Source organism: Lethenteron reissneri, chromosome 17 (assembly GCF_015708825.2).
Source record: "Lethenteron reissneri isolate LAM-NWPU_2019-01 chromosome 17, ASM1570882v1, whole genome shotgun sequence".
Classification (NCBI taxonomy): Eukaryota; Metazoa; Chordata; class Hyperoartia; order Petromyzontiformes; family Petromyzontidae; genus Lethenteron; species Lethenteron reissneri.
Window position 1 is genome coordinate 2,215,601 of NC_083795.1, and position 17,177 is coordinate 2,232,777.

The window sequence follows — 17,177 nt, forward strand, 5'->3', positions numbered from 1 at the left end:
ATAGCTGGAATATTTTCAATTTTTCAAGTAAAGCCATAAAAGATAAAGGTCCAGTCCTACAATTACTTACACCACTGCTGGCAGAGGGCCTCCACTAAGAGGGTATTATGGCCTACTCTTCCACATCTTGGAGTAAAGAGGACCAACACCACTCGCGGGCCTGCCGCTTGGACTAACGGTAAACACCGTACACCTAAAAATACGTTTCTGAAGACACTACGTTGGTAAAACTGCAACCGTTAAATGTACTTGTGAGTTCCGACTGTGCGTGACCGCCACGCATTGCGCTACGGTGGGTGTGCTGCAGGTGCGGCTGTACGAGGACTTTGCGCGCTCGCAAGCCAAGCACGACGTGGACGACACAATCTCCTCGGGGAAACTGTCCTCGGAGCCCAGCGACAAGACCAAGCTCAAGGCCACCGGGCACGTCTTCCAGGTATTTGTGTACGTCTGTTTCATCGTGAAGACCCCCCCCCCCTCACCGTGCCGTGCCGTGTAGAAAAATACCACAGCACCTTGTCCGTCAATGTAGTTTCCATAAGTGGAAAATGTTAGAGCGCTCGTACGACTTTTACCGTGGCCCTGCGGCAATTTGTCTAGGCGTGCCGATCGCAGTGGCTTTTCCACATCGTCTCGTTCGATGTTGCTTTCAAAAATGTTGCTCACTGAAGTTGAATACTCGTGTTGACCGCCATCACTAGCTGTCATGTGTAAGGTCTGTAGTGTTTTATGATATCTTAATTTAACCGCTTCATTTTGACCAATGTTCTTAATCTAGTGGCAAAGAACCATCACACGCACTCACAGTGCTTCTTTTGGAACCATATTCAAATATCAACGTTTCAAGTGTTGAATAAATGGGGAGCATGGAATGTGCTGACTCAATGCCTTGATATTAGTGCATGGCATAATGAGACAATAACCGCACTAAGCTATAGCAGTGATACATATTTACTCATGTACCACCATGTCTGTGGTTCAGTCGAGTATGCTGGGGGGTAGGTACTACATTGCTGCTGGCGTCACAGCCAGTGGTTTGCTATAAGCACTGTGTTCCCCTCTCACCCCCCCTGGCCAGGCTCTGCAGTACCTGCGCAAGCTGTGCAACCATCCCGCGCTGGTGCTCACTCTGCAGCACCCAGAGTTCCAGCGAATCTGCGAGGAGTTGGCCACACACGGATCATCGCTGCGCGATATCCAGCACGCGCCCAAGCTCTCTGCACTCAAACAGGTACCGTTTGCAGCCCTTTCTGTGTGACCATTGGGTCGTCCGCTCGTGCCACGCCCCTCATCATGATGATGTCGGCTCTTTGTTTTGGCAACTTGTGACAATGTAATCCAGTTGCCACTCGCATGTCTCAACGATTTCTCTCACTCCCGTTCCCCTTCTGCTGCCATCCCATTTGCCTTCCTATGGTTACTTTCCCATTCCTCCCCCTCTATTTTACTTCTTGTGCCTATCTTGTTTGCCCCTCTGTTCACCTCTTGAATCTCCTCTCTTTACCCTTCTGGTTTATTCCTGTTCTTCTCTCCATTCCCCTCTTTCCCCTCCTGTTCCTTTGTCGGTTCCCTTCCTCTCCTCCCACCTCTTTCCCTGCCACTGCTCTCCCGTTTCCCTACGCCCCCCCCACCCCAGCTGCTGCTGGACTGTGGTTTGGGTGGCGGCGGCGGTGCGGGTGGTGTGGATAGCGGCCCCGAGGCCGTGGTCGCCCAGCACCGCGTGCTCATCTTCTGCCAGCTCAAGAGCATGCTGGACATGGTGGAGTACGACTTGCTGCGGCCGCAGCTGCCCGCTGTCACCTACTTGCGCCTCGACGGGAGCGTGCCCGCCGGCCAGAGGCACTCCATCGTTGCGCGGTACATTCCATGCACAGAGCAGTGCACTCTTAAATTTTTTTTCAGGTTACGTTCTGGCTGGTGTGGAAGACGATGCAATGCATGGGAGGCGAAAATAGAATAATAAACAATATGCAACGGAAGGGGACGTCTGATGTAAATTAGCAGGAAACTACGAATAATATATATTCATTAAGAAAAGCACCAATTGAGTCTGGATATTCGGTTTCAAGAGCGATATGCTTGAGTGTTTTGTGAATTCCTTTTTGAGAATTTGTGTGTGGTGGGGTAAAAAAAACACCTTCACCAATACTGGAGGATCTGGAAAGAGATGTTATTAAACCTGCTCTTACCATCTAATGCCAGTTTGAGTGTATTACATACATTTCTGCACAACTCCCTGTAATTCGCAGTTGACAGTACCATGAGTGAAGCTGTGAAGAACGTGTAATGCCTGACAAAAGCGCCTTTCCGAATGGATCTATGAATGAAGTCGCTGTTTAAACTCGATTTCAATCGGTAACAATTCGGTATTATTCTTAACCCAATTTCTCCAGGGGTGTGCTGGTATACCGGTGCTGAAGCGCTGCTTGTACCCCGAGGCGACACCACAAATGTGTGCATGCCCCCCTCCCCCTCCCCGGGCAGGTTTAACAACGACCCGTCAATCGACGTGCTGCTGCTGACGACCCACGTGGGTGGCCTGGGCCTCAACCTGACGGGCGCCGACACGGTCGTGTTCGTGGAGCACGACTGGAACCCCATGAGGGACCTGCAGGCCATGGACCGTGCGCACCGCATCGGGCAGGTGAGCCTCCTCCGCATGCTGCTGCTGTACAGGGGAGCGTGCAGCGAACCGCACAGACCCACACCCACACCGGCACTTGTGACAGCAGCAGTAACGTGAACTACCAAACCACTCCACCCTCGCTTCTGGTTTCGCTGCTGGGTTTGTCGACGCAATGTTTCGCGGAGCGACTTGTCCTGCGGTCTTCCGGGACTGCTTGGGTCGTTTCTATTGCTGGTCATGCCACCCTTCGTACCTTCCGTTGGGGAGGTGTGGGAATGTGGTGTTAGTCATGAATCACCACCAAACTACCCTTACATTTTTATTGTCATTGTTCCACAAAACAATAATTTTCTTTAGTGTTTTCACCGTTGTGTTTTGAGTCCATTTTCTCGTTTAACATCTCATTTGTTTCGTTAAAGGTCATATTTGCATATGATCTGCATATAATCTGAAAAAATCATTTATTTATTCTTAAACACAATTTGAGGCATTTATCAGATGCATATTAACACATTTTAATGAATAAACCCATAGTACGTATGTTGAACTTCTTTCGCACCGTACGTAGCCAACTGTGCTATTAGGTTTCCAAGGTTGCGTGAACAACTTTCTCTGGTCTAGCAACAACACAGCTGCTTTCCCTCCACCTTGCTCGTGAAATATTATTTTATGATATTGCGTCGTTGGCAGTGGTGCGCAAGCACATGTAACAAACAAAAAACTCCGCAGCCATCAATAATACTGCCTGACGACAGAAAACGTATACAAAATATGTTTTTGGCATTGGCCCTTCACAGCACATGCCTCTGCTGTGAAGAAGGGCCGTTGCCTACTTGTTACTATTTAATTTTTAAGACGCTGTTATTGACGAATCTATCAAGGCCCCTTGTTAATCGTGCTTATCGAGTCCCTGCGATGCCATCCAAATAGCCTCTTGTACATAACTGGCAATGCCCAATTCTGGTTGGCAGGTTGAGTGGATTTTGAATGCTTCTTGGAGGGCCACAACAATTAAGAGGTGGGAACCCTCGCTCGGGAGGACATTGTGACAAGTTGGTCGGTGGCACGGCCTCCGTATTCATGGTGTGCCTGCGTGTGTGTGTGTGTGTGCTTGCACCGGCAGAAACGCGTGGTGAACGTGTACCGCCTGATCACGCGTGGCACGCTTGAGGAGAAGATCATGGGGCTGCAAAAGTTCAAGCTGAGCATCGCCAATACCGTGATCAACCAGGACAATGCCAGCCTGCAGAGCATGGGCACCGAGCAGCTGCTCGACCTCTTCACCCTCGAGAAGGTGCACAGCCCGATCGTCCTCGGCAGCACCATGCTCATCAGCAGCATGGCCGTCAGATCCGTCGCTACCCTGAACAGAAGCACTGTGATGAACACCATAGCCATCTGCGTCATCCTCACTACCAGCATCCTTGTTTATTGTAACCAGCACCATAGCCAAAAGCGACATTGCCTTGAGTCCCTGAGCCTGGACCAGATATTTAATTTGTCAGTACCACCAGATATTTCTTAACTTTACGTTGTTGCAATTTTATGTAGCCAACAATAGTGAATTGTGATTACTACTTGAAATAAGTGGGTGTATCAAACAGTTCACTCTTATTTTACTTGGAAATACATTGGTGCATGGTTGTCAAGACCATTGTCCTTTTTGACCAGCATCTTCATCAGCAGTACCTTTGCCCTTAGCACTGTCTCCTTTTTCACTATTTAATATTGTCATCTTGGGTAAAACCATCCATGATCAGTACCATATAGTTATCTGAAAAATAAATATCAGCACTTGCTATACTGGACATCTGTGAAAAACAACTTAATAGATTATTGGATTCCTCCAGTATGCATAAAGATTCTGATTCTGTAGTTACCTTTCCCACCATCTCCTTCAGTACCAGCACGGTTACCATCGGGACTCGCCACGAGCGAGCCGCTATCGGCACCATTTCCATCGGCGCCATCTCTAAATAAACACCGCTTGCACCGTTACCACCAGCAGTTACTAGTGCAGTGCCTCACTGTTGCACGTTTTTCTCTGGTTGCGTGAAACAGGGCGGTCTGTCGGAGGATGCTCCCTCAAGCGGAGGAGCTTCCAAGAAGGAGACGATAAAGTCTGTTCTGGAGAACCTGGGAGACCTGTGGGACCAGGAGCAGTACGACTCTGAGTACAACCTGGACTCGTTCATAAAGTCCCTTAAGTAGCAGCGGGGGATGGCTTGCGCGCACCAAGACGCGGTCTCTTTTGTCTTAAAAAATAAAATAAATGATGTCGAAAACTTAAGGGGAATTGAGGGCAAGTGGGAAAGAAAATAAATCGACCTACTCCAGCCGTGGTAGGAAATAGCAAAAACAGTCTCTGAAGAGTTTGTGTTATGGTTCTGTCTTGGTGTGGGGGTAGTATATTTTCGGAAGCGAAGCAGAAATAACACGGCCCATACCTTCATTGAAATTGTACAATAATGGCTTCTATATAATGGAATGAATGGAACAAATACTTTCACCAGTGGGGAAGGCTTCCAAGCCTGACAAAGGAGGGGGTCCTGCTTTGACTGAGCAGGCATGGTGTTGATGGCTCCCTCGACCACTGCGACTCCGAGGCAGCTCGCACAACATGTGCGTGTTCCTGGGGCTGCAGCTGAAGACGACTTCGCTCCGCATCCAGATCCAAGAGGAGGAGGGGGTATGGATCTGTGTCAGATTTGCTGAGATCCACACATGCAGTGTTTTCTTCACCCGAGAAGAATGTACTCTGCCCACAGTAGTGGATGCTGCATGCCGCTAGATCAGAGAAGCTGCTAACTCGGCAGAGATCTTGCTCTGTGGAAGTGCAGTAGGATTTGTTTTGGTACACGAGGATTTGGCTTTGAGCTTGGTTTGGAAAGCTGGGCACCCACGTGCGATTTCAGACGGTAGGGCACGCCTGCTCCAATCCTGGTTGTGTTTGGTGCCCTCTGTAACCCTGACTCCCTCCTACCCCTTAACCGTTTACTTCCCTGGCACATGGCAACCCAGTAAGGCACAGTGACAAGGTCTTGTACACGCAGCACTAAGTAAACATTGTGGCTGTTACAGCTGTTGGACGGGTTTAACCATATACAGTTCTAGCTGTTTTGGCTCTGATCACATGTACATGGAACTCAAATAGTTGGGCGTATTAACTGATGTTGCTTCATTTAGTAGGACATGCTGTGACCATACATTTAAAAAAAAGTCACCCCTGTAAGGGGGATTTATTGATATGCATGACCTTTGCAGGGCCCACCTGTTCTGGGTCAATATCTTAAAATATATTTCCCCCAAAATTCTGCATCAGGTTTTCCACCTGTTAGCTGTGTTGCTTGAGTTAGGCAATGCATGATTGATCAATTACCTTTGAGCTGTCCTGCATTGTGCGGGCTTGTGAAGGTGAACACATTGTATCTCTACCATGTTTTATGAGGTGTGTCACCCTTCTGTGTCATTCCCAGTGGCCATTCGGTAAATGTGTAATTTGGTACTCATGTTTGCGTTGGGCAATGAGGCTGAACGACCACTTGAATTGGAGACTCGGAGGGCTGTGGTCTGTTTTTATGAAATGGTGAGTGCGTTAAGAGTTAAAATATAGCCTAACAGCATTTGTGGCAGTGCCATGCGTTTATTTGTTGACTTGTGTACAGCTGCTGGTGTTTATTCATAATCCGGTGCAACGTGTGCACGCGCGCTGCGTGCACGATGCCTAAATACGCCTGGGGGTTTGCGACCGTGGCCCCTTTCCCATGGTGCTCCGTATGCTCATGGGATTTTTTTTATATAATCCCTGGGTTGAGCAAAAAATTTACGTTGCAGGGGAAACCTGTGATTGGCCACGATTGTGGCAAACTTCCACCCTGAAAAGATATCAAGTGTGGGTGAATGCATTGTTACATCAACCTCATGCACGACGAGCGGTCATGGTGATTGAGAGCACGGGGCTGTTCCCTGTAAGCCCCATTTGCCGTTTTAACTTTTCTACCTGTGCCCCATTTAATGAATTGTCGAGGACAGACACCTCCGCACTAAAACATTACAGGTTCGTCGTTTGTATTTAAACTGGTGTTATTTTCAGGATTTAGTATGGTCTTTAAAAGTACTGCTTTTGGCTTTACAAAGAAATAGTCAATATGAAATAAAAATGAACCAAACATTTTAAAGTGTGTGTGTGGTAATTTATTCACACTTTGTATGGTACAGAACTGGTTAATAGTGTACATTCACCTGAGATCGTGGTGATGTCATGTGGTAAAACTAATTTGCAACTTTAAGAAATTACATCCCAAAGATTAGTCGTTTTTGTATAATAAATACAACTGCAGTAGCTGTAGTTTGCATTACACATTTCATAGTTTTAAATATGAAGATGTACAAATTAACAAATTAGATTTTTATTTAAACATTTCAAAAAAAATCTTTCGTGTAACAACTTCAAATAAATTGTTTTATTCTTATCTCCCTCCGACTTCGCTTGGTATTGGCAGGGCCAGATGGTGTGAGTGGCCATGCCTTCAACTGAGCGCACTTGGCTGGGCCAAGCTGTACTCCACGTGTGCAGTGATGTAGAGGAGGCTGTGCACATGACGTTGGTCACAGCACTCTGGTTTGAAGACTTCGGGCTTTGGTTTTAATGGGGGAATTTGGGAAACCCAGTGAAGACAAGACACATGGGTAGTGGCACAACTGATTTCCACTCACCAGACCATAGTTTAACATGCATCCATTGTTCACTTGCTCAGAATTCTTAGTTTTATCAGTTAAATGATTGCACATTGCAGATTTTTTTTTATACTGCATATTAATTGACATTGTACCTGGTCCTTAATATTTAGTCAAATACTTTCATGAGCAGAAATAGGTAAACGTTGTGGTTATTGGTGGTGTGTTCCTGAAGAGCATTGTTAAAGGCATGAAATGGCCAAATTGCTTTACTATTAGGAAACTCAAAATATTAGAATATTAAGTAGTGTGCTTATTTGAGTAAGATTGTTAATGTAGTGAATGGACACGCAATTATTTAGCCTAGAACATCAACGCAGAGGTGAAACCAGGTAGAAGACGATTACATTTCAAAACTTGTCTGGAAATGCACGCGAGACGATGCACATCCAACTGTGTTCTGATTTGTTGAAATGTGGTGCTTTGCTGGGGGGTGGGTAAAGAATGGTGACCGACTTAATTAGCACATGGAGTGCTGAAGTGTGTGAAGCAAAAAGGCTCCTTATTTAACTACGTCCTTGTTCATGTGCAGGATGGTTTGATATTATGTATAATTTTTATTCATTGACAGATTTAAGAGCCTGCACAGATTCCCAATCCCCTGCCTGGGGTGAGTTCTTGGTATCTCGGCAAGGGGGAGGGCATTACTTGTAAATTTAAAAACTATTGCTATCTAAAAAATTAAATTCCTACCTTTTAAACTTATTAATAGGTATAACAGCTTAACACGGCTGACTTGTATAGACACAAATTTTGCAAAACTAATGTTTTGACAGCCTTGTGCAAGATGTCAATTTTTTATGAATCTGAGTTATTTCACTTCTGATTAAGGACCATGAGAAGTGAAACTGAACAAGGGTTTGTCACTGGTTTTAATAACATGTTAAAGGTGCCGACTTTTCTACCTTGCAATATCTCAGCCCTCTCAAGCCCCATTATCATTTATTGGTATTACTCTACATATAAATGGGCCTTTAATATTTATTGAATATTAGGTTGGCATTTTGATTACCATCTCACTCTTTTCAGCATTTTGACTGCTCATCCAGTTTGGAACATTTCACACTTCTGTGATAAATGTAAAGGCTACGGGCAAGTGTTAATGTGAAGGGTTAGGCACTAGGGCCGGTGAGCGTAGCAATCTTTGAACACCACAGCTGTATTTGCATGCAGATCATGTACAGATTAATGGTATGGACTGCTTGATACGTTGATCATGTGAAAAGTATGCTTTGTGCACATATAAGTCTATGCTTGATAAGGTATTTTTTTCAAAATAATTTGATGGACACTGCCCGCACACGCTAATGGTCTGTTAAGCTATTTGCAAAAAAAATACGCAGCATGACAACGTGCTAGAGAACCATTAAGCAGGCTGAGCCACATGATTATTACTGTGGCCACATGGGTTGCACGAAGACAGGCCATCTGCACACGAAAGGGAGATGTTGCGGACAGTGTTTTAGCCTCACCAGTACCACTTGCAAAGGTTTAATTGGTATTGCTTTTTAGAAACCAACTCATCCGATGGTGCCATCACCGCCACGGACGAATAGAAAAGGTTTTGTTAAGTACTGCATTCATATTTAACTAAGACTTAAAACTTAACACACATGTAAGTTGCATTCATAGCCAAACAAAAGGAAAACACATGTACTGGGAAATAAGTACAGGTTGCTACTTCAGTAATGACCTGAGTAATTCACTTAGCAGTGCGAACTGACCAGCTGACGTGCCATGGTGGTGGACATCGCTTTAATTCCTACCATGCTGCCACTGCTTTTGGTTACAGGCAGCAGACCTGTATTCCTCAAACGGGTCTGTATGTTGCAGATGCCCTGGCATCCACACACGCTTTGGACCCAAGTGCAGGTGCTAGTATTGCCAAACCAATGTCGTGCTGTGTAACTTCTGGCCAAATGTTTAGGTCAAACTGCAGTAACAGGGAAAAATGGAAAGGGTCTTGTGTTCAGCTCATGTTTACGTCACAACTGGTAGAGGGCCTTTCTATTCCAAGGTGCATTTAGCCATTTACTATTTCATGCTAATTCATGCTGCCATCATAAGCAGACCATCAATACAATTCCTAGTTGCCCATTTTACCATTAAGCTGATGGGAAACAATTGTCTTATTTGACCGTGGAGGAAATCTTTCTAAATGGGTGGGGGCAGTTTAGTATTTTGTTTTTCTGGAACTGCTTGTGCTGATATCCAATATAACTGTTAATGACATCCTATGAAAAACCATGTTTGTGACCCTGGAACGTGTTGACTTTAAATGCTGATCCCACCACAATTTCAAAGCATCACCATTTGGAGCAGTCGGCGGCTGCATGTCAGGGGTGCAATCAAAACCCCTGCACCAAGCCTTTCAGACGTGGGGCTGAAACGGCCACCAGACTTTCCAGGTGGGAGCACCATCTTGACGGAGCCCTGCATGGGTGCCACATGCAGTGGCAGCCTCTGCTGCGCTCCTCACAGCTTGGCCGTGATCTTGCCGTAGAGCGGCTTTACGAGTGGGAAGAGGGGGAGGCCTCGCTTGAAGTCGTTGGTGTCCTCGATCACTGTCGGCTGACGTACACAGAGTGCATCGCTTAGGACATTGACAGTCACTCGTGATTTGCCAGTTTGTGAGACGCCAACATTGGTTGTCTGGAGGGGGTCACCGCCGACCTCTAGCATGGCAATGCCGATTTTTCACTGCTGGCTCAGCCATAAACACAGGTAAGTGCAAGCCAATTGCTCATTTGAACAGTGAGATCACAACTTCGGAGTTGACTTCAAAATGTGAAAGTCTGCAAGCATGCAACTAAGCGTGTGATGGCATATAGATACAGGTTCAGTTGCTTGCCATGGGCACAAGTTATCTTAACATGCACACCATGTCATGCCATGGGAATTCAACATTGCAAATGTGGCTGACTACAAATGGAAGATGAACACCATCTACCACTCATTAATATAAAAAGACTGGGTCTTACTTGAGCAGGAAGATAATTTGACTTGAAATAAACTGCACCATAAAATAATACCAGTGTTGGGAGGAGCACTCGAGCGGGTGTGGCGAATAAACATTGCAGAAGATACGAATGATAGAGGCATCCTGTTACCTGGGGCAAAGGTGGTGCGGGCGTGAGGCTCACATCATTCTGGCACGGGAACTCTCCGACGACAGGACCTGGAGCATCCAGAGCACGGGACACGACACCCTCAGCCACCACCCCCCACACTTGCGACACACAACTGCAAAATCACACGAACCATCGACAAAACCGGGCGAGTGAATGATTGGGTGCTAAAAGAGGCTGCTTACAGGATTCCATCTCGCGTGACAGCACGTGGACAGAGATCTTGTGGCGTCGAGCAGCGTCAACTGACAGGAGCTCCTGTAGCACGAACAAGCACACACGTATACACAGACAAAGGTCCCCGTATAGCCTTTAATAAACTGTTGGGGCAAGTGCTATGAACGAGCACCTATGAAGGCCGCCACAGCACACTGAGTGGGTGGCCAATTCCACAGCCAGCCACCTTTCTCTTCCCAAAACAGATTCAGAAATTCGTCACCGATGTTGGCTGGGAGCGGGAATCGAACTCGGATCGTCAGGATCGTTACGCGGTGCGCTAACCAATAAACACTACCGCTCCCCACACAGATATACACGCACAAAAGTACAGGCATGTACGCACATGCACATGAATACAAAAGCAAACATGCACACAAGAATGCAAGCACATACATCAGCATGTGCACTCTCACACAATCAAATGGAATTTCCCTTTAAGCTTAATTGTAGGGGCAAGTGTTAATAAGTATCTATTTGTGAGATCAAGTTAGAATGTAATGCCACATGAGGGGGTGGTTGTAGCCAATACGCCTGGCCGCCTTGTGTCTCACTGGGAGAGACAGAAATCTTACTCGGGGTTATAGATCGTAGCAGAGTACAGGATCCACAGAGCTGTTCCCACATGGCTATTATTGATTTTGTGAATCGGTGCTCGTGTCAAGGGCTCCTCTGATGCTCATAATGGACAGACGCACCTGGTAGAACTTCAAGACGTCATCCTTGGTCAGTGTCTTCAAATGAGCTACTTCAATGTTGTCTGAAAAGAAATGAATCCACAGCATACATTATTTGTGCATATCAAACAAGGTACAGCAATCGAAGTATTGAAAGGTTGTATTAATGAATTCCAAATTGAATCTATTGGAGGAAGGATAAAATTATACTTTCATCTCTTGTATTTAAAACTATTAACGGATTAAAAAAAGTAAGCTCATAAGAATAAAGTGTCAGAAGCTTTTTTCTTGCAATTCGATCAGGGGACATGAAATGCAAGCACAGTGGCTGACAATAACTCGTGGGCTCACGAACAAATCAGATGTCAAGCCCAACAACGAAGTGCTTGTCAAGTGACGGACATGTTCTGGGAGAATACCGATTTGTGGGATAAAAACACCCCCAATTTAATTCAATGCTCAAATCACTGAAATAAGGCAGCACAGGCGATAATTCGAATTCACAGCAGCTGTGAAATAATAACGCATGGCATTTACTTTGCAATATACTCAGAATAATCACGATTCTGCACGGGTGTTAGAAAAGTCCAGCGTAAGATCTGTCTCGTATACTATGGGCATCAATGCAAAGATTAACATCAATGATGCACAGGATTACGCATGCAAAAACGATGTTCAATTCGTACAAGTAGTATATAACTTGTAACGAATCTTGCAGTCTCATTGAGACTATGCAATGCAAATGGACCAAAAAATTCTTGTATCTTGAATCCCAATCGTGATTCTAAATTCTAACAATTGCTTGAATTGTACGGGGGAGGAATGATTAAATGCCGAGTGTGTTGACATCACCCTACAAGCTAATTTTCTAGGGGTGTCACCGTACTCTGCGATTGTTCACCCCATGCTCGAATTGTCTACGGGAGCTAAGCTCTAATTTTCATATGCGTTGCTCAATTATTATCGTCTTTTGGTATCTGTACTTTTATTGAAGAAATATTTAAAACTCACAATAATACGCTGGAAGCAGCAGGAATGCACAACTGCTCGGCGATTCGCTTTAGGGCTCACAAATCTCATTTGGCTCTTTCCACGGCAATCTAGTCTCCAGATCTATGGGCCGTCAAATCAATCGCAGCCGCCAATCTGAGGAAGAGTAATTCCTTTACCTTGACAAGTGTCGCGTGTCATAACACAACGACAACAGCGTGCCGAGTGCACACACCTCTCTGTAGGGACATCGATCGCTGCTCAAATTCGCATCGTTTGATCAGAAACAAACGAAACCAAAACACCACGGCGTACAAACAAAGGAACACACGAACGACACTACACAGGGAGAACCCCCCCCCAGCCTATTCCCGAGACCCGGCGTGAACGGACCTCGGTCGAAGTTGTACTGCTGCGAGATGATCTCTCCCCAGTGCTTGCCGCACTCGGTGCTCAGCTTCTTGGGCTTGTCGAGGCGACGCACGGCGAGGGCGCTCGCGTGCTTGGCGAACGCGTCGGGCGTCATGTCGGCCACGTGCCGCCCCATGGCGTGCAGGAACGCCTCCACGCGACTCTCCAGGTAGTGCGGCTGCTTCTCCGACTGGATGATGAAGCGTAGGCCCTGCACGCCGCTCGACCGTCGCGGCCCGCTGAACACGATGTAGCCTGGCACCGCCGGCGCACACGGACAAACGAAACCCACGCCGCGTTATTGCCGTTGGCTGCAAAGTAACAACACATCACGGTAGGTAAGCGTGGTTGTTCAGTTGACACGCCGCGTGCACTCGTGCTCATTGAGCTTGGGCATACGCTCATTAGTACGCACGTGCAAGACCCCAGCTCCCTCATCTATAGCCAATCAGCTAATGCTTGGCCAGTGCAAATGGTAACTAGTCACCTAAGCCAAGAGCTTTACACTAGAGTCTGGATTCGACAGAGGCCACAGGCATCCTGAGTTGGTCTGCAAAACAGTTTTTATAAAGTGCCCAAGAGGTGTGTGGCTTAAGGAAGGCATGATTTAGTGTTGTGATTCGTGAGAGTTGTGAATGGCATGGTTGTAAATTTCACAGAGAAACATATTTGGGTGTACGTATATGTGCATGTGCTTATGAATGTGTGTGTACTCCAGCGTGCATGTGTGCAAGTTCACGTGCGTGTGTGCATGCGTGTGTTTTACATATGTCAATTCGTAACACCTGAGTCTGTTCTGTGACTTCCTGCCAGCGAGCCTTTGACACTGCACGTGGCCTGAAAGTGCACCTCACCTGGCACGAGCGCCGTGGTGATGTCACTGCCACTCTGGTGAATGGCGATTGTTGTTGTTGGTGCATGTCTATCCGTGTGTTAGCGTGTGTTTGTGTGTGTACGTGTGTGCGTGTGTGTATGTGTGTTAGCGTGTGTATGTGCGCATGTGTGCGTGTGCGTGTACGTGCACTCACCCAGTTGCTCCTTGGTGCGCAGGGTGTTGAAGCAGGGCTCCGACACGATCTGGCAGAAGAGCTCCAGCAGCATGTTGTCGTGCGTTGTCTGCAGGTCCGTCTGGTAGTAGATCTCGATCCCGCAGTTGTTGTGCACCTCGTTACGCCTCTGGTACACGAACCAACGGCCTGAAGTGTGCGCACTGCGCACAAAAAAACGGGATCTGCGTGTAACTTTTTGTAGATCGTCGAGCCGTGAAGATGTTTGTGGGCACCTATTACGATCGGCACGGTGCACGGTGGGGTGGTGTGGCGGGAACAACGCTGTGGCTGTCATCGTCTCCGCAGTGCTGATGTTAATGATGTTAACACACCGCGCCAGACAACCATTTAAGGCCGAGTTGACCTCGGTATGTCTCAGGACAGGTTTAGATATCACTCGCAACTGATGTTCGCCGGGGCCGGGAATAAAATTCAGGTTGCTGGGTTTGAAGAGCAGTTTGTTAATCGCTGCACTGAGACTCAAAAGCACACATAAAAAAAGGACAAAAATCTCCCTCAATAATTCCTCCTTTGGCCTGACAGAATGTTAAACTCTTTGTAAGATCAGGGATAGTGAGAGGAACACAAACGACAGTGGGACAAAGTGAGGGCGAGGGAGACACAAAATAGTCAAGAAGAATCATCAACACAAAACACTACAGATTCAAACCCTGAGAAGACTCTTAAAGATCCAATAATAAGAATGCAATGTGACATTTCATTAGACTCATTCGTTCGATTCGACTGCCAGGCAGCCATCCTCTCCGCCAAAGCGCCATACCGTCGGGCAGCTGCACCTCACGGTGGCGTGTGAGCTGGCTGGGTAGCAGTGGCTTGCTGTGAGCCAGCCGTACCAGCGTGTCCTCCACCATGGCCATCGTCTCCAGGGCACCCTGCGCACAGTGGGCGAGCGCCATCACCATCACAACCATCACAACGTCCGCACTAGCAGCAGTGCTCGGTGCAGCAGCACTGCGACCTCTCGCTGTCCTGTGTCATACGCTGCTGGTTTGCTGTTGACAAGCAACGCCAATGTTAACCCTTTCCCGTTATGATGACGTACACGTACAGTTTTTATTCTGATTTATGTATATTTATGTCATCGGAACGGAATTGATTCTGAAGCAAATCAAATCGACCCTGAACAGAATTGGAAGTGAAAGGCCATGCGGGAGGGGCGTGTGCCTGGCCGCCAATGACTGCACAAAGAAACCCCATCACATTCAATTTGGTTTTGTACTTAATCTGGGCAAATTCCAGCTCTGAAAAAATTCTGATTGACTGTCATGTGACAGGCTTGGGTGGAAAAATGCTGCCTCAAAGTGTGGACCAGATGTCACTTTAAGGCATCCAGAGATTACTCTGTGGTATTTCCTTCCAGGACCATTCTCTGCCACGAGCGTTTGCACTGCTCCTGCGTGACACCTCAATGGATACTCATGACTTGAAGCTGAAAGCTCAAGTGGGGTAAATCTGGGGCGGCAAAACATGTTAAGGACTGCAAATGTCTCGCGGTTGAAGCGAGCTGTGGCAGCTTTAGGGGTGGGGTCTGTACAGCACCTCCTTGTCCACGTTCCCATGGAAGAGGCACTCCATGTGCAACCTGGACAGCAGCTGCGGCACGAATGCCTGTAGGCAGGACACGGTGACGTCTGAAACGAGAGCGGCCAGTCGCGCATAACACCATTGGCTCCTGTGCATCGGGCGGTCCTACACACACATGCTGACGCACTGTGGCTGTAAATGTGCAGTTTTGTAAATCCACTGTTGGATTAGGGCCTTCCCACGCCGTGCAGGTGATTCTCCTTGCTCTAGTAAGCACAGAGCAGTGCTCGTCTCCATTGAAAGCCCCGAGCCAGTGATGGAAATGTCACGTTCGTATGGTTGGACTCGTCACTCACTTCCTGCAAAGTCACTCAACCTTGCGGATTCTTCGTAAGTGGTTGACAGCCGCAGATAATTTATTCGGTCGCTTCAGAGTGCAACCACTACGGTGTGTGACTGAACTGAAGCTGAACAAGACAGTGCAACCATTCCAAATAGATTTTCTTACTGTATCAGAATAAAGCATTTCGATAAATGCCATTAAGAGCTTGCCATGCGTCCATTAGACAATGGAAGCATATGTGTGTGTCTCAGGCAAGTCTCACTGACTCTCTTAAACTATGAATATTACACCTCAATATTGCAAGCATATACCACTTACAGTTTTTATAAATATCAACTGGTTCTGTGCGTAGCTATGTGCGTTGCATGGAGGTGATGTGGTGTAGTATGTTGGGGCACGGATGGGCTTGGAGTGGCTTGGAGTGTCGTGCTATGGTGTAGTGTCACGTGGTGTGGTGTGGCATAGTGTGGTGTGGGTGTCGCATGGTGTGATGTGATGTCGCATGGCATGGTGTGGTGTTGCGTGGCATGGTGTGGTGTTGCGTCGCATGGTGTGGTGTTGCGTGGTGTGGTGATGCGTGGCGTGGCACTGAGTGGTGGCCCCACCTTCGAGTGCATCACGAAGCTCCTCCTTCGTCCAGGCCAGTTCTGTCATGAGAAGACGCAGGTAGTACATGGCGTGCTGGTGTGGCTGCTCGGCACGGAAGTTGCTCAGAGACCGCAAGTACTATAGAGCAAACATGAAAAATATGATGAGGATAATGATAGCAACTTTACCATGAATCAGCATTTCAGGGTCGCTGGATAACTACCAAGCGAAAAAGATCCCCCATTTAGCCCTACACACGAACAGGGCAAGTGCTGTTGGCATGTACCTATTAGGGTCGACATGACACACAGAGAGGTAGTGTGGTCAGATAAGGGAGTGATGTCTCCCAAGCGCTAAAGTACAGTACACAAGACTGTGCTGGTTATTAATGTAATGCTGAATCACCTAGGAGGTGCCCAAGACACTTTCAGCTTCCACTCACTATCAACGTTGTGCACGCCCAGAAACAACACTGAGGCTGCTAGGATCGTAACACAAGGCACTAAACAATGTACCACCCCTCCCCACCATAATTACATGATTCACACATGCCAGGCGCACACTTGAGCAAGCCCGAGATGATAATGGCTCATTAAATACATCCTCTCTTCTACTTGCTCATTATGTGTTCAAAACTGGAAGAATCGTCAAGTTTGTTTCCCCAGAATACAATCTGAATTTCCATTCCAGCCATATATATAAAGCAGTGCTGTTGTAAGAACGTTATAAAGTCAGGCACAACAGATGTAGAGAGCTGCACATCACCCAGGATCTCATCAACCTCTGAGACTTTGAGACTGAATGAGAGTTTAATCCCAACTCCCTCGTTAATTGAAGGAATACTTGGCCCCAATTAGTGACATCTGT

At 47.0% G+C, this 17,177-nt stretch overlaps 2 protein-coding genes across 2 annotated transcripts in view; one reads left to right on the forward strand and one right to left on the reverse strand.

The window, feature by feature from the left end:
• The window catches only part of BTAF1 (B-TFIID TATA-box binding protein associated factor 1), a 52,976-nt gene extending 46,198 nt beyond the window's left edge, over window positions 1-6,778 (forward strand). The window contains exons 34-39 of the mRNA XM_061552812.1: window positions 308-436; window positions 1,079-1,231; window positions 1,637-1,857; window positions 2,485-2,644; window positions 3,750-3,920; window positions 4,688-6,778. Coding sequence (XP_061408796.1) covers window positions 308-436; window positions 1,079-1,231; window positions 1,637-1,857; window positions 2,485-2,644; window positions 3,750-3,920; window positions 4,688-4,837 — 984 coding nt within the window. The 3' untranslated portion in view covers window positions 4,838-6,778. The remainder of the gene's footprint in view (window positions 1-307; window positions 437-1,078; window positions 1,232-1,636; window positions 1,858-2,484; window positions 2,645-3,749; window positions 3,921-4,687) is intronic.
• Window positions 6,779-6,805: 27 nt separating this feature from the next.
• IDE (insulin degrading enzyme) overlaps window positions 6,806-17,177 on the reverse strand; it is a 31,561-nt gene continuing 21,189 nt past the window's right edge. Inside the window, exons 17-25 of the mRNA XM_061552813.1 lie at window positions 16,328-16,448; window positions 15,395-15,486; window positions 14,616-14,727; window positions 13,814-13,981; window positions 12,768-13,040; window positions 11,406-11,467; window positions 10,677-10,749; window positions 10,474-10,541; window positions 6,806-9,934 (exon numbers count right to left, since the gene is read on the reverse strand). Of these exons, the coding sequence (XP_061408797.1) occupies window positions 9,839-9,934; window positions 10,474-10,541; window positions 10,677-10,749; window positions 11,406-11,467; window positions 12,768-13,040; window positions 13,814-13,981; window positions 14,616-14,727; window positions 15,395-15,486; window positions 16,328-16,448 (1,065 nt within the window). The 3' untranslated portion in view covers window positions 6,806-9,838. The remainder of the gene's footprint in view (window positions 9,935-10,473; window positions 10,542-10,676; window positions 10,750-11,405; window positions 11,468-12,767; window positions 13,041-13,813; window positions 13,982-14,615; window positions 14,728-15,394; window positions 15,487-16,327; window positions 16,449-17,177) is intronic.